Source organism: Falco peregrinus, chromosome 5 (assembly GCF_023634155.1).
Source record: "Falco peregrinus isolate bFalPer1 chromosome 5, bFalPer1.pri, whole genome shotgun sequence".
Classification (NCBI taxonomy): Eukaryota; Metazoa; Chordata; class Aves; order Falconiformes; family Falconidae; genus Falco; species Falco peregrinus.
In genome coordinates, this window is record NC_073725.1 from 5,820,598 (window position 1) to 5,846,842 (window position 26,245).

At 36.8% G+C, this 26,245-nt stretch overlaps 1 protein-coding gene across 5 annotated transcripts in view; it reads left to right on the forward strand.

Moving 5' to 3' along the window:
- The window catches only part of TAX1BP1 (Tax1 binding protein 1), a 65,784-nt gene that overhangs the window by 14,179 nt on the left and 25,360 nt on the right, over positions 1–26,245 (forward strand). For 4 of the 5 annotated variants that reach the window (XM_055804583.1, XM_055804588.1, XM_055804584.1 and 1 more), the window contains 6 exons: positions 4,126–4,228; positions 8,560–8,747; positions 10,327–10,485; positions 21,528–21,676; positions 21,809–21,899; positions 23,226–23,411. In XM_055804583.1, coding sequence (XP_055660558.1) covers positions 4,126–4,228; positions 8,560–8,747; positions 10,327–10,485; positions 21,528–21,676; positions 21,809–21,899; positions 23,226–23,411 — 876 coding nt within the window. The remainder of the gene's footprint in view (positions 1–4,125; positions 4,229–8,559; positions 8,748–10,326; positions 10,486–21,527; positions 21,677–21,808; positions 21,900–23,225; positions 23,412–26,245) is intronic. The other variant, XM_055804586.1, reaches the window with a different exon arrangement.

A 26,245-nucleotide genomic window follows, 5' to 3' on the forward strand; every position in this document is an offset into this window, starting at 1 on the left:
TCTATAGCTTTCACAGGAAGTGGCATTTCAGTAACTGTAAAGTTTCTTAAAACTACATATGCAATAAGTAAATTATTTTTTTTAAAACATTCTCAGTTTTTCTTCAGTGTACACTACTGATCGATACTATTTACCCCATGCTAACTGTAGTTGACAACACCTACCTGTCGAATCGTCCGATTTCCTGAATCCTGTGCTATTACCAGGCAGATGCACAAACTCTTATGTTTACAAGAAAAGCTTCAATTTGCCCTTTTTTAGTATGTCCTAAGCAGAATTGTAATTGTATGGGCCAGTTGCTGTAATTGTCTTTTTAATTAAAAATAATAATTACAAAGAAACAACAAAAAAGACAACAAAACCACCTTCATGGACATTTGCTTTAAGTAGCAATTTTTTTTCCTGTTGGTGCCGTCTAGATAAGGTCTTCACAACAAACAGGTCCTTGTGGGGAATCTGGACTCTTCTCTCCCTCTGGAGACTAACCTGGAAGATAGTCTGTATTAATTGTAGTAAGTTTTGTTGCTTTGATCAGCAATCAGATAAATAGTTTAGGTTTTCTGATTCCTTTCACTTAAATGAAAATATTTTTTCCAAGCTAATATGCCTGAGGATGAGGATGCTGTTCATTTTAGTTTCCACAGCTACAGTGTTTTGTTCTGTTTTTCTTGTAAAATCATTGTGGGGCTGTTGAAAAGTACTCCCATCTTCCTCTTCATCATTTTTTTTGTTGATTTCTTCTGTGCTTTTGCCACTAGTTTCAGTTTATCTTAAATTTTATTTACTTTCCCCTTAAGCAATCTTAACATTTCTTTATCTAGTTGTAACCCTATTTTTAGGCAGCTATTGTTTTTCCTTCTAGGCTGAAAGAAACAGCTTTGTCAGAGGTCACATTTAGGTTATTGCTGAGTCACCCAATGTGTTTTTATAGTCTCGTATCTGATCATATAATCTGTTGCCATAGAGTGTTTCTGAACCACTGTGTACTTCATACTAGACTTGTAAAAGACAATATTGTCAAAAGATATAAAGGTTTGATTAAAAAAAAAATTAAAGATCTAGATACTGGACCTAAAACATCCTTTACTTAATTTTGCCTTTGTTTTCTTCTTGGCGTGTCATTACTTTGGTTTTGCTCCTTGTTTCTTTCATCTAAGAAACAATCCTATGGCAGTTAATGATAGTGATTGCTCAGTAGGAAGGATGTTGAATAATGTTACCAAGTTAACTTGCTTTACTGCAGAATAGACAAACTTCCCCTTTTAAAATATATGCAGCTGTAAGGAAGATGAGATTTGTTAATACTTCCTTCTCTGCACTGTCACATTTTGACATGTGCAACCTGTAGCAGGGAAGACCCTCATCTGCTGAAATCCTGCGCAGCGGAAAGAGCCGTTGTGTAGTCTGCACCTGCTGATACCTTGCGTGTGCCCATTTAGAAATAATTGGATTCTCGGGATTGTAAGAGTATAAGATGGGGAGCTTTGGTAGGGGAAGCAGATGGTGGGTGAAAGGAAATACCTGGAGAAAATACCCTGGGAAGTTCACCCCACATGTATCGCTCACTAGCTCTTGATGTGTCACACAGTTCTTTCTATCAGTATCCCACAGATTAGAGTCACACTTGGAAATACATCACCTGCTGAGAAACAGGCCAGGAGAGTTATTTGTTCTCAGCATAATTGCTCCTCTTGTTTTTATCAGTATGGCTAAAGGATTTTTAAGGTTATGTAAAGCTTACGTGGATTACTGGTACAGGTAAAGTACTCATAAAAATAACTTACGGTTTCAGAATAGATCATTTAATTTACAAATCAATGTGATACCTAAAAAAAAAAAAAGCTACAATCTCGGAGAAAAATTTAATCAGAAGTTGAGCTGATCTCCCAGAGGGACCATTTTTGTTTTTATATTAACTTGATTTTGTTCCTTTTAAGTTTTCCAAAGTATTAATTATCAGAAGGAAGGATATTATTTCACTCAGGAAAATAACGTCAGAATCGGAGTGTGTGTGTGTTGTGTGCTTTTTTTTTAAACAGAAATGAAAACTAGAGTAGGATGAAAATATTACTTCTGTATTTGTTCCTGACAGAATTCAGTTTCCCTTCTGAAGTTAAAAAGAAGAAGATGGAGACTTTTCATACATTGAGAACTACATTTGAAGCGATATCTGCTTTATTTAGGGCAACAAGTAATGGTATATGATTCCATTTTTTGAGGTAAAAGCAGGTTCAGCAAAAAAGATGTAATTAACATCAGACTTCGATTTGAAGACATGGCTAATGTGAAAATTTGCGAAATGTTTTTTCCCTGTGAATTTTTATTGAGGAAAAATTGCTTTCACCACCCTCCTTCAAGTTACTGGAAGAGCTTTTCTTGTTATTTCTGAGGTGCTTAACAGTGTGGGAATAACAACCCCAGGAAATCTCATTTCACTGACATCTGTAAAAGCTCCTTGATAGGAGACACAGAAATCTTCAAAATTTTGCCTGAGAATAGACTTAAGATGTAGTAGATGATTCCATTCTAGATGATGAGTCAGAAGCCTGAACTGCTTGTCTCTAATAAATGTTGCCTTAAAGAAGTGACTGTAGTTAGCAAAATGAAAATTGATTTTGCTGTTATTCATTGATGTTTTTAAAGAATATAAAGAAGGCCTGGTCATCTCAGACCAGGTCCTGTCCGTCCCCTCCAACATTAGCTTTCCCCACACTTTTAATACAAAATGAAGCATAGTGGGCATCTATGGAATAATATATTCACAATTTTTTTCTAATGCTAATTATTTATTTTTATACATGAAATGTGTAATGCCTGTATACATATATAATTGCTATTGAATGACATTCAGTTCTGCTCCTCTCTTTGCCTAAATTTCCATATTTTTTTTTTTTCTTAAAGCTGACAACTCCTTAAAAATTTTCTTAATGCTTTTGAAACATACTATTGCAATGTATCCTTTATAAAGGAGGATTTGGTATGAGCTTAAAGTTCAGAAGTCGCATCTATTGAAGTAATAAAATTAATGATTGGTAACTTCATAATTCTTGGTGGGGTTTTTGTGTTGTGGTGTTTTTTTTTTTTTTTTCTTCTTCTACTTGAAATGCTGTCTTGCCTGATAAAAATTGGTAAACAATTTCTCTCCTTTCCTCTTTCTAACTCTTTCAAGACAGTATACTCGGTTACTGATAAATCATACTACGCCTAGCTTTTGACAAGCTTTTCTATAATTTTTTTTAGTCAGTGGAATAAAGCAGGTTTCTTCTTCTCCTTTACTATTACACTATTATTAATATCCATTGCTTTACAGTAGTTGTTTTGGGTTTTAGGTTTAGGTGCATGTATTTCAAACTTGTTGGGATACGTTTCTCCAGAGGATAGCAGTTCTTACTGTACAGAACTGTACTGTTACAAAAAAATCTAAAAGCAGGTGTTTATTGAAGTTAGTGGGAAGACTGCTCCAACTTCAATAAGTTAGGGTTTCATGCATTTTTTTTTCCCTCCGTGCACCCATAGCATGTATGTATGGGAGCACTAGTACTCCAGTAAAATGCTGGTCTTTAGTATTGCAGAAATTGTCTAAAGTAGCCATGTCAGATTTGGCCTTTTTGGTAGAGAAGAGAGCTATTTTTAATTTCTTCATTTTTGTTTTCTGACAAACCTGTTGGGTTATGGACACAAAATAGTCAAGTGTTGACAGAAATTACAAAAATACTAATTCTGAATTTTATAGTGAGATTTTCTTGGTGTATTTTTAATATAGTAATGTATATCTTTATAGGAAAAAAAAAATCACGAACCAAATAGTAGTTTAATGTATAGTGAAAACTGTCTGGTGCTTTAATTTATATAGACCCTTTTATTGCCTTAGACCCATTTATTGCCTTAGGTAACAACTTAATAAAATTCATGCTAAATCTTTTGACATGCTTGTTAAAATATTCCTGATTTGTAAACATTGTTAAGTATCTTTTTATTGCACGTTGAAGCAGAAATATGCATATTACAGTATGTTGTAAAGGCCAGACCATGATATCTTAACTGTGTATAACAAATTCTCCTGCTTAACGTTTTGGTGTTTTGGTTTTTTTTTTCTGTTTTTTGTTTTTTTTTCTTTTATTTTAGGTTGGTTGGAGTACTGCAAGAGATTATTACACATTTCTTTGGTCACCTATGCCAGAAAATTATGTGGAAGGATCAACTGTTAACTGTGTGCTGACTTTTCAAGGTGAATATAAAGCAGTGTCTACCTGTATTTTCCAGCCTAGCTTTTTAAATATTTATTTTTTCATTATGATGCTGAGGGTCGTATAACAGTTCTAGACTTTTACATACTGTAGTGTGTTTGCATGGCAAGGTTTTGGTAGTGGCAGGCCTACAGGGGTGGCTTTTGTGAGAAGATGCCGGAAGCTTCCCCTGTGTCCAATGGAGCCTATGGCAGCTGGCTTCAAGATGGACCCACCACCAGCCAGGGCTGAGCTAATCGGTGAGTGTTAGCACCTCTGTGATAGCGTATTAAGAAGGGAAACCTGCACCAGTGGGAGAGAGGAGTTAGAATATGTGAGAGCAACAACTCTGCAAACACCAAGGTCAGTGAAGAAGGAGGGAAAGGAGGTGCTCCAGGTACCAGAGCGGAGATTCCCCTGCAGCCTGTGATGAAGACCGTGGTGAGGCAGGCTGTCCCCCTCAGCCCATGGAGGTCCATGCTGGAGCAGATACCCACCTGCAGCCCATGGAGGACCCGAAACCAGAGCAGGTGGAAGCTGGAAGGAGGCTGTGTGACCTGTGGGAAGCACATGCTGAAGGAGGTTTGCTGGCAGGACTTGTGGACCTGTGGGGGGACCCAAACTAGTCTGTTGCTGAAGGGCTGCACTCTGTGGAAGAGACCCACAGTGGGGCAGTGTGTGAAGAACTGTAGTCTGTGGGATGGACTCACATTGGAGGAGTTCATGCAGAACTCTCTCCCATGGGAGGGACCCCACACTGGAGCAGGGGAAGAGTGTGAGGAGGAAAGAGCTGCAGACATATGTGATGAATGGACTGTAACAGCCATTCCCTGTTGCCCTGTGCTGCTCAGGAGGAGGATGTAGAAATCGGGAATTAAGTCAAGCCCAGGAAGAAGGAAGGGGTGGGTGGAAGGTGTTTTTTCTGATTTGAATAGCAATAAATGAAACTAATTTTCCCCAAGTTGACTCTGCTTTGCCCGTGATGGTAATTGCTGAGTGGTCTCCCTTGTCTTGACCCATGAGCCTTTTGTTATATTATTCTCTCTCCTGTCTGGTCGAGGAGGGGAGTGATAGAGCAGTTTTGGTGGGCACCTAGTATTCAGCAATTGTCTGGCCACTACAACAGACGTAAATGGGAGGAGGATTTTCCACATTTCACTGTGTGAAGTCCAGTCTTATTTTTAGACGTCAACAAAATTGTGAGTAGTATATGACAATGTTTTTTACATAGTAATGGACAATATTAATGACTAATAGAAAGAACAGATTCACTGGAAACTATTAAAATACAGGAAGTGACTTTGTTTATTCATCAGCAGGGCTTTTAAATGTTGGAATCTCTTAATCCATTGTGTTTTTACATCGTCTTCAGTCTCCAAAGTTTAAACATCGTTCTCAATGTAAAGTGATCCTTGTCAAATAATAAATAACACAGATGATGGTTTGGTGAAGGTTCAGAGTAGTCAGAGTTGCAGAAGACCTTTTGACAATGAGGAATTGATGAAAACGATGAAAAGGACTGAGGTTTTTAAGAATAAAGAACAAAATGGGAAATGTTACACTGCTGTACAAATCTATAGTTCAACTGCATTTTCAACACTGTGGAGATCAGATCATCTCAGTCTACTTTGCAATCTCAGATAAGATGTAGTAGAATGAATGAACGAAGTGTGACAAGAAAGATCAAAATCAAATAGTTTCTGTGTAAAGGTGTGGTGTTACCAAGATGAGGGCCACACTCTTCTCACTAAACATGAAAAGGGACAATAACCATGGATTGTGGCCTGGGAGGTTCTTTTTCTGCCAAGAGGGAGCAGTGCAGCACTTGAAAAGGCATCCCTGGTTTGGAGGATGGGAATTCCATACAGTTGCTTAGACACAGCCATAGTAGTGTCAGACTGGTGCTGACAACACTTTTGAGTGGGAAGCTGGACTAGGTGACCTTCAGAACTTACTTCTGCCAGGGAAAGGGAAATAATGAATAGTGGGTGATGGCACTAAAATCAGCTGCTCATGGTATGAGTGGATTGTCCATTGTTTGTATTTAAAGAAGCAAATGGAGCCCTCAATATAAGCTACCAAATTAAAGGTTCAAAACAGAGGTTGAGATGATACTTGTTCCGCACATTGACTGCGTTAAATGTGTTGCTGTAGGACATCACAAATCTCAAAAAATCAACACGCATTCAAAGTTGCATGTAAAAAGAGCACTTCCATTAAACTTGTTTAATGCTTATCTGCTTATTAACAGAATTTTATGTACCATTTTATGTTCTTTTTTACTTCCCAGAGTTGGCTTTAGTCTTTGTGTGTGTGTGTGTGTGTGTTTTAAAAGCTTAACGTTTATAGAAGAGATAACTGAAATCCTGAAATGACTACTACCTTGTTAGTTTTTTGTCTTGTCAAAGCTGTAAATAGTGGTAGCTTCGATAAGTTCACTGTGTTTTCTCTTTAACCAAGTAATTTTTTTCTGGTACTTTTGATGATCATATCCATGTGATCTGATCATTTTATAACCTTGAAATATATGAAAAGTATGTATGATCTGTAGGAACTGGAAGGAGGTCATTTCTTTTGCAGTTACCAAAATTCACTGAATGAATGAATTTGGGTTGGACTGAGACTAGAAGTGACCTAGAAACTTAGGACTCTACATGCCATTTTCAGTCCTTCGTCCTTAGAAGTTTTACCACACATGAAGACACTTAAGTAACTGCCTTATCTGTTATGTTCCATGCTGACAGTTTTCTGCTTTTACAGGGTTGCCAGATTAGTCTCCATTCAGTCTCCCAGTTGTGTTTGGCAAGGTATTTTAGTGCTACTGAGATGACATCAGTAGAGCTTACAGGAGTTTAATTAACTGAGATAAATAGTAAACGTTGTGCAGCATGCTTCAAGTATTTTTTTTTAAGATCAAGTGGGTGTGCTGGGAGAAAGTAATTAGGAATCTGTTCTTTCCAATACCTGTTTGATACAGGAAAAAAGACTGAGTAGTATTAAAATAAGTTTGTCTGAACCAGTATTAAAACTTGTTTGAGCTGCAAAGTAGATTGTTCTGAATTTGTTTCTGCACAGTGTCACCTTATTTAAGCACTGAATCAGGTAAACTGAACTGCAGTGCTATATAGGAAATAGTGGTCAAGTCTAAAAGCACAGAATCCTGAAGTTTTTAGATTAAGATTCTATTCCGAGCTACAGTTAATAAAGTGTAAGACTAATGGAAACATGAAGTGCTTGGTACAAGTGCTGTCCGTATAGTATGTGTAATGTTTTACCAGTTGTAGGAAGAGTCTTCCAGGAATCTGGAGTAAAAGTTGGTAAATAGAAATGAATGGTAAGTTAGAAGGGGAATTGTGGCGAAATATGAACAGAAATGAGTGATGTCACCTGCTGGGTTGAACATTAGGTGAGGATTTGTTGTGCTAGTATCATACTCAAGCTGGCTAGAGTATCTGATAATTAAGTGTTCTGAATAAAATCAATTGGTTTTCTTACCATTAAACTGGGTAAGGCATATGGCTTTTTGCATTTACTAATAAAGGCAAAAATCTCATGAGTTCTGGAAATTATTTTTTAACATCCACAAATATTACCATGTGAATCTAGGTGATGTAAGAGGCTTGATGTTGAAGCTTTACAATATTGCATAGCTACCAGAAAGATGACTTATTCTTACCTTGCAAAGTCTAGAAGAAATTTTTTGTTTAATTTTGAAAAATAAGTCCTTTGTTAAACTCCCCCCCTGCCCCTCCCCCGAAAGTTGCAGCTTGTTCATCCATTCAGAGCATTCCTGTGCTTTGGCATTTACAAATAGTAAAAGCAAACTGTGGTTACTTCACAAAAAACATGCAAAATATTGAACCTGATAAAGTTGCAGATATCTTTATCATTGCATGTTATTCTGCCTTTGTCTAGGTTTTTTTTGGTTATATAGGTATTCCAAGCTCAAAAAACTGCTAACTCTTTGCTGTTGTGAGTGTACAAGTTACATAATAACATGGTCCTGATCCAGCTTTAGGGCATCTGATTGCTAATGATTCTGTTTCATAAATACACAAACAGCAGCTATTACCTAATGTATGTAAGGTGGTATGTACAAATATCACGTATTACCTGACACTGTTTTGGCATTTGTCTTAAAAACTGGGAAAAATGGTTGGGGGATGAAAGTTACTAAATAGGGTATTTCCTTTCTTCTGTTTTGGTGATTTATATGTGCCTTATGTTATAAGCATGACATTGGTAAGTCAAACATGAATTGGTAATCTGTTTCCACATAGAGGCTTGTATGCTTGTGTAAAATATTTCTTCAAATATGAATTTATTTTGATAGGGTATTATCTACCAAATGATGATGGAGAATTTTACCAGTTCTGTTATGTGACTCATAAAGGAGAAATCCGTGGAGCAAGCACACCTTTCCAGTTCCGTACCTCATCCCCTATTGAAGAATTGCTCACTATGGAAGATGAAGGCAACTCTGATATGTTAGTGGTGACCACCAAAGCTGGACTTCTTGAGGTTTGAATCAATGATTCTTAAAATATGATCTTTTATTTTTTAGTATATACATATATTTACAGGTATTGCAGAACAAACCAGGAGGAAAAAAGCTACATATGTATGTGTAATATATATGTTTCTGGCTTGTTCTCCAGCATTTGGAGTTCAGAACATTTGCACGTTAAATGAGTAAAGATTTTAAACTGGTTACAGGTATGGTATAGCACTAAGCAGAGACTGAGAAGCCATAAGAGAGCAGATAGTTGGCCATTTCTCACAGCTGTGCTCTCCAGCTAACTGGAGGAGGGGAAGATACCCTTCGTATGAAATGGCTTGTTGTATGGGAAGAAGTTATAGAACCCATATATTTTGTTTGTGCACAAGTGAAGAGCCCTGGAAATTAAGCTGAATAATTGTAGGTGCTCAAGTATATTAGAATAGCTCTTGTTTTAAAGCAGTGTTCTGTGTTTTATGTTCTCTGCTAGTTGGAGTGGTTAGACTTGTATGCTTACCTCCAGAGTCAAGATGTTTCCATTTGCTTGTTGGTATTTTGTGGGCTGAAAACTACTTAAATGCAAACAACAAAAAAACCCAAACCAACTTGATTGTATGAGTTGCTTACTAGAAAATTGCTCAGTAAGGTTTCCTTACCTTGTCGTCAGATGTTTTACCCTTTTATCAGCTGCGTCTAGGCACATACATGCATGTATTCAAATTCACAGTTTTCAAAATTTAGGGGTAAGAGACCTAGTACGGAGAAGCATCTGTGAGATGTTTACTTTTCAGATATGTACTCACAGTAATAAAAAAATTAATTTTTCAGATGTTTTTGATTATCTTGGTTCATAGAATGAGTTGGGTTGGAAGGGACCTTTAAAGATCATCTAGTCCAACTCCCTGCAATGAGCAGGGTCATCTTCAACTAGATCAGGTTGCTCAGAACCCCATCCAGCCTGACCTTGAATATTTCTAGGGATGGGGCATCTACTACGTCTCTGGGCAACCTGTTCCAGTGTTTTAACACCCTCATTGTAAAAGATTTCTTCCTTATATCTAGTCTAAATCTACCCTCTTTTAGTTTAAAACCATTACCCCTTGTCCTAGTGCAACAGGCCCTACTAAAAAGTTTGTGCCTGTCTTATAAGCCCCCTTTCAGTATTGAAAGGCTGCTATTCGTGTGCCAGTCCTTACTTTTGGCTGTGCATTCATTTTTTGGGTGAAATTCATCGAACATTGCTTTAGAGTATGTACATGTCTCTCCACTCTGCAGCCATTTTTTACCAAGCTCCCATAATCATCATTAGCTCCTCCGTAGTTGATGTCACTTAGGTACAGTAAAGGCACTTTACTTAAGGAGGGAAAATTTGAGTATGAATCAAGAAACTGCAAAGTGTGCTGTCTAATGGTAATATAGTACTATTCAGTTAAAGCAATGAAACTTCAGAAATTTGGGTATAAGGGAAAAATCATAAAATAACGTACCTGAGGACACACATTTTGTGCTTCTGCAGAAACACTGGAGGAATTTGTTATCCACTTACTTGATAGGAACGAAGGGGAGGAAAATTACTAAAACCCCATGGTTTTGTTTTCACAGTTTAAAATTGAAAAAATAATAAAAGAAAAAGAAGAGTTATTAAAGGTAACTTCTGTTCTGGAAAAGGAAACAGCACAACTCAGAGATCAAGTTGAAAGACTGGAAAAAGAACTTAACCATGAAAAGCAGAGATGTGACCAACTGCAAACAGAGCAAAAGGTTAGTTCTTCAACTTATTAAAGCTGACTCATAATTTCTTTAGTCCTCCTTTTCCAAGAACCAGTTAAATTGTGTGAAAATCAGCTCTCAAACCCCCTCAGCAGTTAGACAGACATTTACACTAGAATAGGTCAGTTCCTATTAACCTCCTGCCACTGTTCCTTTTATGTCGTAAAATGGTTAAAATATTTAAGGCTTTTGGTATCAGGCTTGGTAAGATAATCAATGACAACTGTTACCAGATGTTTGACATTTAGCTGTGGAGTTCATAATGGAAAGTAGGTAATAGTTTAAAGTTTGCTTACATTAACTTAAAATGGAGGAAGGCTTTTCAAAAAACTCCCATTAAGGAATAACTACATAGAACACAGGGTATTGAAAATGGTAAAAAAAATTGTTATGGAAAGCAAAGATCAAGACTTAACAGAGAATACTACTGCCAGTGCATCCAAAATGTGAAAAGTAACTAGTTACCTCTCTAAAAGGCTTCACAAAGGTCTGAATTTTTTCGAAGGGAAAAGAAGCACAAACCTAAAAATCAATTTATAGTGTTAATTGATAGTGAAAATATAAATCTAGTCTAAAACAAAGCAAGCTTATTTTGGAATCCTACATATGGCAGGGAGGAAATCTAATATTATAAAATAGGCACAAAAAAGTGGGACCTAATCTATTTTTAAGCTGCTGCTTTATAAAAAACTTTTAGGAGAAGATTAAAAACATGTGGGAGGGAGGTGGTGACATGGACAAATTTGAAGTAATGAAGCCTATATAATTTAGCTGTGGACAGCAGTTAATAGGCTATTTCTAAGTCCTAGTATGTATATGTCAACAGTTCTGTGTGATACACCTTTAATAGGAATTTGTTGAAGGAATCTGAAACTGTTGAAACTGTAGTTTCTTTTGAACAATTATAGTGAAATGGACTGGAATGTTGGGTAAGGAAAAATGAAAGGATAAGTTCTTGTTTAGAAAATTTTTCCTATAAAATACTGATTTTAATTTCAAGTACATGGGAGAACTAGTTTAAATCAATGAGATGAAAATTAAATACTTGGAAAGTATGCATTTCATGGATTTGCAGAATCATAAGCTTAGTGGATAAATCTGAATGAGCTACACAGATACCTTTCGTTGTCACGTGAGGTTCTAATTTTAAAAAAATGTTTAGAAGTAAACTGTTGGTTCTAATTCATGCTAGCTTTACAATGCTGTTCTAGAACAATTTGTTAAATGGGATTTTGATGGCTGTCCAGCAAGGTAATAAAATTCTGGAAGTTTTTCTCACAGTGAAGAAAACCACATAACACTGGAAGTGTGATGCTGAGCAGTGGAGCACTGATCTATCCTACTTGAGCTAAGAAGTAGCTTAGTTTGCCTGCAGATGATGGGTATATCACTTTCTGTACAGAGACTAAAGAAGGTCAAAACACTCAGTGAGCAAATTGTTCCTGCATGTCAAATGATATTCTGGGGTAATGGTTGTTGTGGCTTCCAGAGTCCTGTCCATGGCAAAGATCCATTCTCTGTTTTTTGGACTGATGGATGTTGTCCCATTTGACCCAGAGATTTCTTGGTCCTGCCTGGGGAAGATAGATGGCCTCCCAACTTGCAGGGCGTTAGGAGGAGGGTTGTGTGTTTATGGTTGGACTCTACGATCTTAAGGGTCTTTTCCAACCTAAATGATTCTGTGATTCTGCAACATAGTTAAATTGTATAGGGTCAAAAAAGTCTTACTTTGGTGTGGGTTGTGTGTGTGGTTTTTTTTTTTTTTTTTTTTTCTAGTTTTGGCCTTGTATTTTGTTGACATGAAGATGCAGTGTCAAGAACTTCTCACTTGTATTTAGCAGGGCTATAAGTAGGTGTCTGATCTGAAGTTGGTACAGCTCTTCACATGTCTAGAATACTATAGAATTTTTCTAACTCACACAGTTATTTTTTGTCTCTTAAGTCTTTGACACTGTCTTATTTCGCATCTTTTATGTTCTAGTCTTTTTTTACGTATCTAAAAAAACCAAATGAATTAAAATCTCTCATTTGTTTATATACATCAGCACAATAGAGTATTACTATTGAGAATTAAACAAGCATCTACTAAATCAGGTGCAAGAAGTTAATTTTTCTTATAATTGGGAAGTTTAGTAAACAATACTTAATATATGGCACTCTCTAAACTTCCCAGTCTTGCTCTCCTTGCCTCTCTACCCAATACATGAAATACAGCAGTGGGTCAAGGGATTACATGATTTATCTTTGCTGGGAATGCATACAGTGCAATAATGGATTGATTTATCCTGAGCAACAGTTATGCAGCACTCAGTTGGTTTACAGTACCTAGGTTTTATTTTCCTTGTGGTTTGTTTACAGAAACAACAAACAAACCAACCTCAAACAAAACAGTACCCTCCCACACTCCCCGCTGCCCAACAACTACAAAAACAAACCCTCCAACCCCCCCCAGCTAATCTAGTCAGCTTCATGTGATGTGAATGATTATTGGCAATAAACCTAAACAATGTGTTATGTAAGATTACAAGGGATAACCTTGAAATATTAAGTAGTCAAAATACATTTGTATTTTATTTAACAGCAGAATCTTCACTTTAGTATGAGCTCGGTTGTTTTGGTTTGGCTTGTTGGGTTTTTTTAAGTTACAGAATGGTTATTTTAACTAAGTAATTTTGAGGGATTTTTATTTTCTTTTATTCCTAGTGCTCTTTTGTCATGTGCAGGTGGATTTTTGTTATGCTCTAAACTTCTGATACGTGAATAGATAAAAAGTGGTGTTGATGAATTTAAAATTTGTATTTTTTGGAACGTTGAACTGAGGTAAAAGTTTAACTATTTGGAGTTCTATTAAAAAAAATCTCTCAATATACTTTAGAGCTTACTAGGCTAAAGAAAAACAATACAACAAAACAGCCCATAAGAGAATATAATTATTGTAAATGCTAGATATCTTTACCTTTGTAGTTTGAGGAAGATGTGTTAGCATCTTTATTTCTGTTAAAAAAAACCATAAGATAAATTTGACCCATGTTACAACCTCTTAACATACTAATTCTTTTTCCTTTTTGCAAGTACTTCCATCAGAAGTGCACAGATAGTATTTCTGCTTGTTCTAAGAGCCCTCTAAAAAACCACAATAATACGAAGTACTGTATTTAAAAAGCAGCAGTTGGATGAGCAAAGAAAGTGGATACATCTGTACAGACTCATGCATCTGATTGTAATTGAGTACAGAGCTCTTTATGCTGCTAATGTATTGGCAACTACTATTTGTTTATTACCATTTGTATTGTGACAAGGGGGCCGTGGAGTTATGTACCCCTTTATACAAAATACTCTTCAGGCTGTCCCTTTTTTAAAACCTTACTCAGTTTCTTCGCACCAAATAATATGGGAATCTGAGCTCATGTCTTTGTGTTTTGATCAAATGCATTATTAAGCTACTGTATATTTTTGTAATTGAACAGAATGTAGGTGACAATGTTAGATGTCAGCAGATTAATGGTGGAAAAGCTCTGAGTTCGTAATATGAAAATGTTTTGTTAAAAAATACAGTTGTCTTAAAATCCACTTTTTATTTATGTTCACTTATATGTCTTTAGGCTACTTTCTGGTATTGATTTTTCAGTCATTTGTTTTCACAAATAGCTTAGGAGTAGTTTGGATCATTGAGAAATACCTGTAGAAAAACGAATTTCTTAATATAGACAGGATAGTTGTTGACAGGAAGTGTAACAGGTATGTTAGTGATTCCCTACCACTCTTATTTGGTCTTTCTTTCCCACCTAGTTACTATATTAGAATTCTGGGCGGTGGAACTATAGTCTTCTCTGTCTGCTTGTTGCCTGGTTGGGATGCTTTGTAAGTGGTTCTTTAGAGGCTCTTCCGGAAAACATTAGGAAGAAATAAGCTAAAAGTAGATCAGTCTTTTTAAGAACATAGCATGATAAACCGTCTAGTCAGGTGTAATACAGTCAGTGTTCCACGAAGTTTGAATATTGGGCTGCATGCATGTTTTTAAGTGGTGAAAATATTCCTGTTTCATGAGATTTTAAACCAGGTGAGCTGTGTTTGTAGTAGTTGAGACTGTAAGGACCACAACAAACTGCAGATTTCTGTTTACTAACTGCCCTTACTGTTCAGGAGGTAACAGTTGTTTGTTGCCTTCTTATAAGATAGCTGTCTCATTTTCTACCAAAGATAGGCACAAGTGTATTCAAGACATAAGTGATAATGTGCTATTAGAGTTGTTGAAACAGCTGGCCCTCTAAAGGACTACTTGTCTCTAAAGGCTTCTATTTTTTTAACTTTGTGGGGTTTTTGGTGGTTTTTTTTTCTTAGTATTTTATCACGTGGGAATAAAAAAATATCTGTATTTCTGATTTGTATTCAACTCAGGCATAGTTTTCTCGGGTTGTCATCGCCGCCATCACAGAAAAAGACTATCTCTTAATCTTTTTTTTTATTTTTTTATATTTATATATATATATTTTAGCTCTGTGCTAGTCGCTGTTTTTGCTCAGGGAGAGCATGCTCTCCAGTCCCACTGTTTTTAGTGTGCACTTGGTATGTTGTGACTATTACCGTTGTGTTAATTACTGCGCCCTGCCAAAGCTTAAGATAGTGTAGAATTTGGGACAAACTCAGTCGTTTCTTTTAGGTTGATCTTTTCCAGTGGCTGCTTAATGCCGTATGTAGTTGTTCTGACAAGATCAGTTTAGGGAGAGGGTAAGATTTCCCTTCTTCTCCTGCCCCCCAACATGCATGCTCTTTTTAGAGTTTCTGAAAAGCACTGTATTTTCAGTTACAGGAAAACAGTATTCCTCTGCAGCATTTTTCATGCTAGTTAAACCATTCCTAGACTCTTCTCTTTTTTTTTTTTTTCTTTTTTCTTTTTTTTTCTTCCCCAGATGACATTAAATTAGCTCTTACAGAGTGTAAAGGTTTAACTTAATCTGCAGCAACCCTGTGTGGGAGTTCAGAGTAAACGTGAAATTATTGGAAATATTTCAAAAATGTCACATCTCTTTCCTAACACTCAGTTGGTGTTTCAGAGGGTTTTTTTTTTTCTACTAACATGTTCCCTGATAGCATACTTTTCATCAGAATCGTGCTGTATATACAGCTTGCAACTTTACTAATACAACACTGTTAAAATAATGATGTAATTACTCACTATGATTATTTTATTTAAGAAGATGAGACATTATATATTGTCACCAGAACTGTTTCAGGTTGCTTTCAATGTTTCAACTTTTTGTTTGGTTTCCTACTAAGATAATTTGTTCACTGGTAGATACTAAGTATGTTGAGTCACATTAGTAGGCTGCATTCATCCGAATATATTTTGCTTTTGGAGAAATTGAGAACACTGACCCAAAAACATACTGTGTTTTTATCTAAAAAAAAATTACTGTAAATATTTCTAACCTGTATCTTCTACATTATGAATCTAAAAAATATATACCTGTGTAAATAAGAACACATGCTTTTTGATCTTTGTTCACAGTTTTGTGTGTACTTAACTGTGTGTAAGCTTTCTGGCAGCAGTGCACTTGTTTAAAGATTTAAGCTACTGTTTTAAGTTTTAATATTGCTGTGCTGAACAAGAGAAAGATGCAGTAGCCATTCTGTCAGTCTTTCATCAGTTGCTCTTCTGACACTGCAGGATTTTGTGAAAAGAGGTTTTGTAGCTTCGGTAGACAGCAGAGCTTGCAAATGATGCTTTTGCAATCGTTTGTCTCCCTCTAGTGGGGCGAGAGCACTTCTGAACCGATTTCTTTGATGTTACACTGGTGACAAGTCTTAGTCTTACTCCTGTGGCAGTAGTTTCCGTAAATGTTTAACCTGAGTCAAAAGCGACAGTCTTCTAGATTACCTGCTCATTCTTTGATACTGTGAACATTTGAATAGTGTTTCTATTAGGACATTGGCATAAATTGAAGCAGAAGTGAATGTACTAGCTTGATAAACTTGTTTTTCCATGCTTTTTTGAAAGTTAAGTTCACTTTTTAACTTTTAAGAAGTGGGCTAATTCATCTATCAGATGGGGACTTTTAGTAGGACATCCATCTAAATTCACTTTTTACTGACAGGTTTTACCTGCACAGTGGCTTTATTCATTGGAGAATTTTATTCACATGTCAGGGATTCATGTAAATTGGCTTTTGATGCTATTTTATAAGGGGAGTTTCCCTGGTTAGTGGCAAAATGCTGGTGTGCAGTTGTGCAGTCAGCAGTACAAGTACAAGCAAAAAACCAATAAACCACCCCAAAAACAAAAACCCAAACAGGCCCCTAAAATCCTATCCCCCAACCCAGAAAGCACACAATAAACACACACAACCCCGCCAAATTCTATGTAAATAATGATTTAAAGATAGAAATCAAACACTCAGAATTGCTCAGGTTGGCACCAGCGGCTATAGCACCCAAGGGTGCTATAAACATCCTATGAAGAGAAAACCCTGTTTTATGGTTTTAATGACTGTTCTGTGTATGAATATGTCTTAAACGGGATTGAACAAACTTATTTGAGGTATTCTGCACTTCAAATTATGTATTCATGAGAATATCGCATTTGCAAATGGTCAGCTTATAGTGAAACTATGTTTTAAGAAATTAGCTTTCTGAAATGTAAATGCATGCTGCAAAGTTGTAGTGTGTGTAAATATTTCAGCTGCCTGCTGCAAAAACTTGCACATCTGTAGTCTTCGTGACTGTAATTGGGTGACTGATGTTACTTAGGTGAACTTTTAGAGTTAGGCCTTAGTTTTGTAGAGTTTTGATCAGTTTAACAATGTTAGTTGAAGAGATTAACACAATTAAATTACTGCTGCTGTGATATCTTAGGTTTTTGGAATAAAGAGACTGTAGTGTTTTTGAAACAGTATTTCTATTGGCAATCGTAGTCACAAAAAAAGATATAATTGAGCTTAGTTGGAATTGGTTTACTGTTTTACTTTACTGAATGCTTAAGATTTATTTTAGAAAGAAAAATTACAACTTGAGTTTTCCATTCAGAACATTCAAGCCCTGTGTTACGAGCACACTTGGATTTTGCAGTGGCTGCAATGGTACTATGCCGTGTTCATCGTTTCTCCTCAGAGGTCCTTTAAACAGAGTATGATGTCAGCCAGGTGTTTTACATGATACAGTTGGAGCTGCTATGATGTCAATGGGATAAACAAAAAGCTCCTGCAGATAATTCATCCAGATCCCCTAAATTCTTTACAGGGTCTGAAGCATAATGGATCCCCTGACATTAAATTACATCCAGATAAGTCAAACCAGCTGAAAAATGCTGCTTTTTTTTTTTTTTAATTACTTTGCATTTGGTGAATTTCTCTTTGGTTTCAGAGTTGCATAGCTTGTTTATAACCTTTAAATTCTTCTTCAATACAATGTATGCATTCTGTAAAAAGTAAAATAAAGATTGCAGATACTAGCCATTAATCGAAGGTGAATGCTTTAGGTGTGGAATGGCTTTTGAACAGTGGTTAGGGAGTTTTACATGTTATGAAAGGGGACGATGCCATACTGCAAGATGTCACAGCTAGAAACAGTCTTGGGTTGTATTTTTCAAGTATCTTATTCTGTTGGATCTGCCTTAGGTGTGTTTGAAAAACTTATTGTGTGTGTTGATTCACAGGAAGGGATATGTGTACCACTTTGCTTCCATTAACTGGACTGTACTCTGAGATGTTTTACGGGAGTTGCAAAAATCCATTAGAAGTAAGAAACAAGTAGGGAAAGCATGTTGTTCCTTGTTGAACATACATATTTTTGCCCTGGTTTTCTATTTTACAAAAATAAGAATCTAGAACCTTTTATGTCCATTCCATTTTCAAGTGAAAGATTATTAGTACTTTTGCAGCACAAGTTTAACAAAGAGATTTTAAATGTTTCAGGGAAGAGCACAGGCATGATCTTCGCATATCCCTTAGATAGAGGTCATGATAGTTTTATCAGGTTTGAATCAGTGTATTTATGATTAGGTGGTACAAACCTGAAGCAACTGATCTGTAATTCAGAATTTCTTGATGTAAAAACTCTCTCCTGGCAGCTGCTTATAATGCACTGTAAACCAATCACATTATGTGCAACAGCAGTTCTTTGCAGGGGGAAGACAGTGCTTCCTGGGATTGCTATAAAATTATTTTTGAAATAATCAGTCTTAAATCTTTTGCCAATTTAGAATAGCAGTGAAGATTTTGGTGCCCTCATCTATCTTCTCATTTCATATCTGAAGGTACATCAAAATTTTCAAAGTGGAGTTTCCATTCTTGGGGAAATAAATTCACTTGACAATTACATTAAACTTGCTTTGTTTAATTTCACTGGTGACACTCCTAGTAGTTACAGGAGTTTTTGTTTTGGTAGCTTTTTGTTTTGCAGCAGTGAGGCTGACTTAGGTAACTTCAGCTGCTTATTCTGACCCTTGTGGTGCAGTTTGCTTCCCCTCTCCACTCATAAGGCTGTTGCACCTCTGTGGGGGGGGGCTGCGGGGAGCTGCATTTGTGACTGGATTAAAAGTACAATCCTGAGTAAAAATAACCTTAAAATTGTTGAGTGTTTTTAAACCAGTTCATTAAAATTGTTCATGCTCTTGCTGTGCCTTTCTTTCTGTTAAAAAAAGTAGAAGAAAAGGTGTAATATTTGTAGGTGTACCAGAGAAATAAAGTAAACAAAAATTACAGAAAGTAATTATCTTTCTTTGTAATAGAGGTTGTACATGCAGTTGATGTGTTTATTATATTATTCCCCTCTATATTTCTCCTGAAACACAGTCAACTTTTACCTGTAAAATAGTCTTAAGAGCACTCTTTTCAAATTTTACAGGCTTTGAAACTGCTGTAACCAGTGTATGGGACTAGGATTGCAGCATCTAAATTGAATTGCTAAGAATTCTGTAAAATAACAAGTCGTCTCAAAAAATTAATCCTTTTTTTTCTCCTTTCAAAACTGTAGACTCTAGTTGTATCTAAACAAGTTTATTAGGTGAGAATCTGTTAAGTATGGAACTCTTACATTTTAATACCATGTCCCTTTAGAATACCTAGCAAAGCACTATCAATTGTAATGCTGTTTGTGGAGTGAATTTTTTTCAGGCTATTAATTCCTTTTAATATATGTTACCTTTGGCAGGCTGTTTGAACTGTTTGTACAGTTTGTATATATAATGTATCAGATTAAATTCTTTTGAAGGCACTTGGGTTATAACAGTTACAGTTATACCAAAGTGGTGTTTAGAGAAAACACAGATATGCATTGAAATAGACTTTTTACTATACTAGGCTTTCAAAACAGGGTAAAGTAATTAGTCTCCACTGGACTAGGGAAGGACAAGCAGTTATAATGTGTGTTGTTGCTGCTGGTTATATGGCAAGTTTTACTTGGAATATTGACTTTAAAATATCCTGCCTTCAGTAGACCAAGTACATATATTTTTGGTTGCAGGAAACTGATAGTTTCTCAAAAATAAAGACCTTATGAAAATTGTTGGTCATCTTCCTCAGTGCTGTTTTCAAAAAAGATGTTGCATTCATGATCCCTTGAAATTCTTTATTATATTAAGGTATATAATAAAGCCATTTAGAGTTTAACTAGTTGTAATATATTAGTCCTCTTCTCTTTTTTTTATAGGATATATAACAAAGAAAAATCTATTTTATGTACTGGTATACATCAGGTAAAGTTGCCATGCCTCACAATTCAGTGCCACCGCTGCCCCCCCCCCCCCCCCCATTATAATGCTGAAACTTCTGTTTTAGTTACTTGTAAAAGTGGGGCTTAATTGCACTTGTGAAAAGTGTATTTTGACAATTAATGAGTAAAACCAGTCCTCAGAATATTTTATTGTACTTAAAGCATTGTTAGTTAGGTTGGAGTCTGGCCAGTAGTTGTTTTCCATAAACTCTGGTTGATGTGTTTCTCTTGATGTAACCGTACAGTCGTCTTGTTTTAGGTCATTAAGCTTTGTTTAAAACTGAATAGATGAACTAGTGCTTTAATCTTCCAAATGTAGAGCAGAAAGACAACTTGTACCTTAGTGTCTGCGCAAACACTGTAAGTCATGCTGTACTCTGGCGTGTTAGTCAGTCTGTCTTGACCTTGTTTACAGTTTCATTCACACCACAGGCATGGTTGATATTAAGCTGAGCTTTATTGGATTTTGGTATCAGAAATAGTAGCATATTATCTCAATATCTACTTTAGTGTTACTAATTTTTTTCTCAAGAAAACAGTGTTATATTGAAGATAAATTTTTCTGGGTATTTGAGATAATCTGTTTTTAAGAGGCCATTTTACTGTGGTGGTGGTTACATTTAGCTGTCCACTGCCTTACAACAGTATGGATGTTACTGTCATTAGATAATGAATGTCATACTTAAAAATGGCTTCCCATCTTGCATCTGTCAACTTTCTGACAAAGGAATCTGTTTTGAGTGTTGTCATCATCTTCTGTCTCAGCTTCCAATGTCCAAGACATAAGTCCCACAATTCTTTCATGAGCTTCCATGAGCCTTGTGAGAACCTTCCATATGTTCTAGCTAGAGACTGTAGCGTAGTAACTAGCTCTAAATCAAGGAGTTCTTCCGCACATCTTTTTCCTTTTGCCTGCAGTTGTCTTCACTGTGGCTTTCTTAGCTGGTCAAATGCAAACTCTCCTTTTCAAGTAAAAGAAAGTACAAAGGAAAATAGAAGTTCTTTGTTTTCTAGATAAGGGTGGTTTGCGGAAGGGAGATGGACAAAAGATATGAAATAAGCTTTGTTTATCCTGTATTGTTTGAAGTCTTTGGTAGTCTGTGTAGCTGAATGCTTGCACAAACCCAAACAATTTAGTGACTCCTTATTAATAACTGTGCATTTCAAGTTTAATATATTTTTATGTATTTTATATATACTTGAAATGGTCTTGTACGTTGTAAGGAAGAAATCTAATGACTGTAGTTTAGCATTAATTCAGATAGCATGTTGTAGTTCTTAAGATACGCATTCTTAAATTACATCTATTTGCAATCTTTTTAAAGACTAATATTCAAGCATCAGAAGGTCTTAAAACTGAAATTGATGATTTGAAGAAGAAGCATGATGAGGCTGCTTCAAAAGTTCTCCAACTTGAAGAAGATATCATGACTGTTACTCAAAAAGCCATTGCAAAGGAAACAGAGTTAGACAGGTATTTAGTGATATTGTTCCTTCTGTATTTTACTGTTTCTTTCCATAAGTGTTTTTTAAAACTAACAAATTTTAATGTATGCATTTGTTTCTGTATTAATAGTTCTTTATTATTTACTTGTCAATGTCTTAGTCTGAAGGACAAACTGAAGAAAGTGGTGCTTGAGAAGGAGCAACTTGAATGTGTGTTAAAGACAGAAAAGGATGAAAAAGAACTTTATAAGGTAACTTTATTCCCTGTATCTGTATATACACTGAAATGAAATGATTTGAAACAAAGGTAGTAACGTTTTATGGACTACTCTAATAAATTGAATTTGTTAAGGAAAAAAGGAAATGTGTAATTTCTGTGAACAGATTTTAAATACAGTTACAGATGTTCTCATATAAAAATGAATGAAGGAAATAACATCTGAATTCATCCCATGATATAAGAAGGTCTCTAAGGAGGAGAATGGATCACCAATTTGTTAAAATGCAGGCACAGTAACAAAAAGTAATAGGTGCTAGTGAGGAAGTTCTTTAGTTATACAGTGCATCACTCAGTAACCTGTTTTCTTAACACACTTTTTCCATAAGTAAATTACTTTTTACTCTTAAGTCCTCTCTCCAGACTGTGTTTTCTAGATCCCTATTCTTGAGTCTTGTGCATAACTCTTGATAAGCTTTAGTAGGATCTATATTGCATTGATTTTTTTTATTTTTTACTAGCATAGCTGATTTCTTTTGCTGGTATTGAGACACATCCATATTTGAAATAAAATATGGTGTAGTCATTCCCCATCCACCATCTGTCGTCCTGCTCCCCCCCCCCCTCCCCAAGCAAAAGAAATTTTATATGCTAAAATAATAAAATCCTCAGGTTGTATGAAACAAAACAAAACCAAGTGTATTGAAAAGATTATTTCCGTTCATAGGAAAATGTTATTATGTGGCAATATTCAATATGCACCAGAAGACATAAGATCTCAAATCATCTTTCACAAGCGCGGAATCCCTTTGTAAATAAGCAACATGGATCTTCTAGTCTTTGAGTGGACAACACTTGACTGCAATAGTTATCCTTTATTGGGCAGAATGTGATAGACTCGGTGATACTTTAAAAACAGCTCTAGAGTTTTTAATTTGCTGTCTTTGGAAATTAATATTGCTGCTGTAGTCCTGTTTGCGTAGATGATTGCAAGTAGATAATTTTAGAAGTGCAATTTCTCTTTAGTTTTCTACAAGTAATTTCATCTTTGCTTGTCCGTAGTCCAGCATTTGTGAAGAGAGGAGTGAACTCTGAATAACTTAATTTCATGTAGACAGAAATCAGGGCCTTAACTTCTAGTTGTGAAGTGTAGCTGTTGTTAAACAATCCAGTTGGAAGAGTTCAGGCCAGAAAATTTGTCCTGGAGGGCAGTGATACTATCAACTGTTTAACTTATCTCTTTAGCTGTTCTAATCTGTCTCAGACATGAGTTAGAATTTAGTGAACACTTAAATGGACAGGTGAACAGTAGTTTTCGTAACGTGGAAGAGGAGTTTGACATTTTTCAGCATCATTACAGATACACTTGAAGAATACAGAAATAGAAAACACCAAACTAGTAAAAGAAATCCAGATGTTTAAGAATTTGGATGCAAACAAAGAAAACATGATATCGTATTATAAAGAGGAGGTTGGCAGATTACAGCTATTTGTAACTGAAAAAGAAAATAAGAAGAAAGCTTTTTTGCTCTCCTCATCAGACAAGGTAAGCATTACTAATATAATTGGCCTGGTTTAAAATAAACGTATCTAAGGTTGTATGTGTTTGACAAGAGAAAGGAGGAACTTGAAGATATCACCAGGGTGTAGGCTGAGAGGCAAGAGAATTACGATGTTCTCAGTAGATGCAGAAAATGAGTGAAAGAGTGAGTTCTATTTTAGTTTTACACACTCTGAGCTTGTTGAGGTCTCTCACGTGATGAACTGTGAGAACTGTGAGATGAACTATGTGTGATTGTGAGTTCAGTAAAAGTGGTGCATTCCTCGGAGTTGCTTTTAACTTCATGAAAAAGGAAAGAGATTAAGGAAAAGAGGAAAGTTAGTATTGTAGCTATATTGAGACTGCAGAGGTGATGGAGGAGAAAATAGATGTTGAAAGATGTGCTGAAGGACTTGTTAGGTAAATGTACTGTCAAGATACAATGAAGTAGAACCTGAGAAAGGATAAGATACTATGTAAGCGGACTAAATTGACTGAGAACTCAGCAGTAAGAGTGTCATTAGGACTTCTAAGTAAGGGGCGACTTTATGCGGTGTGGTAACATTGTGGTTAGCAAGCATGTGGTATAGTAGGAGGATGAAATTGCTGAAGAACTGGTATCTATGCTGTCCATCGTTCAGGTGGGGTTACTTCAGACTAGTTATTATGTGGTGGTGCTATGGTTAGATGTATTTGACTTCCATGACAAGGTTTTGGTAGTGGGGGAGGGGGTGCAGGGTTGGATTCTGTGAGAAGCTGCTAGAAACTTCTTCTGTGTCCAATAAAGCCAATGCCAGCCGACTCCAAGATGGACTCGCTGCAGGCAAGGCTGAGCCCATCAGCGATGGTGGTGTGATAGCATATTTAAGAAGGTAGGGGGGGAACCCACAAACCTGGGCAAGAGCAATTGCAGCCGGAGAGAGGAGTGAGAATGTGAGAGCAACAGCCCTGCAGGCACCAGGGTCAGTGAAGTAGGAGGAGGAGGAGGCGCTCCAGGCACTGGAGCAGATTCCCCTGCAGCCCGTGGTAAAGACCATGGTGAGGCAGGCTGTCCCCCTCAGCCCGTGGAGGTCCACATTTGAACAGATATCCACCTGCAGCCCATGGATGACCCATGCTGGAGCAGGTGGATGTGGCCAAAGGAGGCTGTGACCCGTGGGAAGCTGCGCTAGAGCAGCCTCCTGAGAGGACCCGTGGAGAGAGAGGAGCGAGTTTGCTGGCAGAACCTGAGACCCCACAGGGGACCCACACTGGAGCTGCGTTTTCCTGAAGGACTGCACCCTGTGGAAGGGACCTGTGCTGGAGCAGTTCATGAAGATTTGTAGCCTGTGGGAAGGACTCACGCTGAGAAGTCCATGGAGGACTGTTTCCCGTGGGAGGGACCCCATGCTAGAGCAGAGGAAGAGTGTGAGGAGCCCTCCCCCTGAGGGGGAAGGAGCAGCAGAGACTATGTGAGGTGAACTGACTGCAATCCCTATTCCCTGCTGTGAGGAGGGAGGGAAATTGAGCTTGAGAAGAAGGGAGGGGTGGGGGCAAGGTGTTTTTAAGACTTGGTTTTTGTTTCTCATTATCCTACTCTGATTTGATTGGTATTAAATTAATTTTTTCCCCAAGTCAGATCGCCCATGACAGTAATTGTGAACGATCTCTGCCTGTCCTTATCTCCACCAACAAGCTTTTCATTATATTTTCTCTCCCCTGTCTAGTTGAGGAGGGGGAGTAATAGAGTGGCTTTGGTGGGCACCTGGCATCCATCTAGGGTCATCCCACCATATTGGAATACCCATTAGGTGTTTGTTCCTGGTGTACATCTGTCTTGCTGTTCTGTTTCATCCAAAAGGAATGCAGTTTCTGTGCCCTGAGACTGTTCTGTCCTGTGATCTACAGTGCGATAGGTAATAATGGAATTGACTGGGAGTTTGGCTTTCAGAAATATGCTCTAGATCCAAATTAGAGTTTAGACACAGCCTTTGAGGCCAGTGTGGGAAAGTCAGATTATGCAGGTAACTCTTACCTTGTGTATCTTGACAGTCTTCTCACAGAGAAAGCAATCTAGGTCTCGAAAGAATAGAAATTGTTATAGTAATGTCAGTTATAAATGTAAATTTTTAGTAGAAGATAGTGCTGTTGAGAATGGAAATAGCAACAAAATGAAAAGGACGTGCTATCTTGCTTGAAGTTACGGCTTACCTTGTTTTAGTCTTTTGACTGCTCTGCAGTTTTGTATCTGAATGTGTTAAGCTACTACTGTGTTTTACTTTGAAGTAAAAACAGGTAGTGGTGTGTGTGTGTGCCGGTACTGAAGCAAGCAAACAAAATTTATTAATCTTGAACTGCTTGTCATGTTTCTAGTGGAATCATTGATGGTTTTGTCTTAACTCTGAAACTGCAGATACTTATTAAAATAAGTAACTGATGCACCATGTGCTGTAAAAATAGCTAAGGGACAGGACTTTAGGGCATTTCTTAGTCCATCCATCTTCATAAATGTTTATAAAACATATAGTATTCCTTTGGACTTGCTATTACCAAGTGATTATTCAAAAATTAACAAATAACTGATTAGAGGTACCTGAATTTTCAAGGATATGAGATGATTATGCCTTCAGGAAGCACAGAGGTGCGAGTAGCTTATAGTAGCTTTGAAAAACACTTTTTTGGTGTGTGTGATCCTGGGCTTCCCTGAGGAATGAGAGGCCAGTAGTGCCACTTGGGCAGTTGGCTCTTGGGCTGCCCTGTGGAGTTGCAGCAGTGCTGAGAGTCTTAGTGCTGCATGCTACAGCTTGCTCTTCTTTAGTTTCTCATCTCAGTTCCTTCTAAAAAGCTTGTTGTGCAAGATC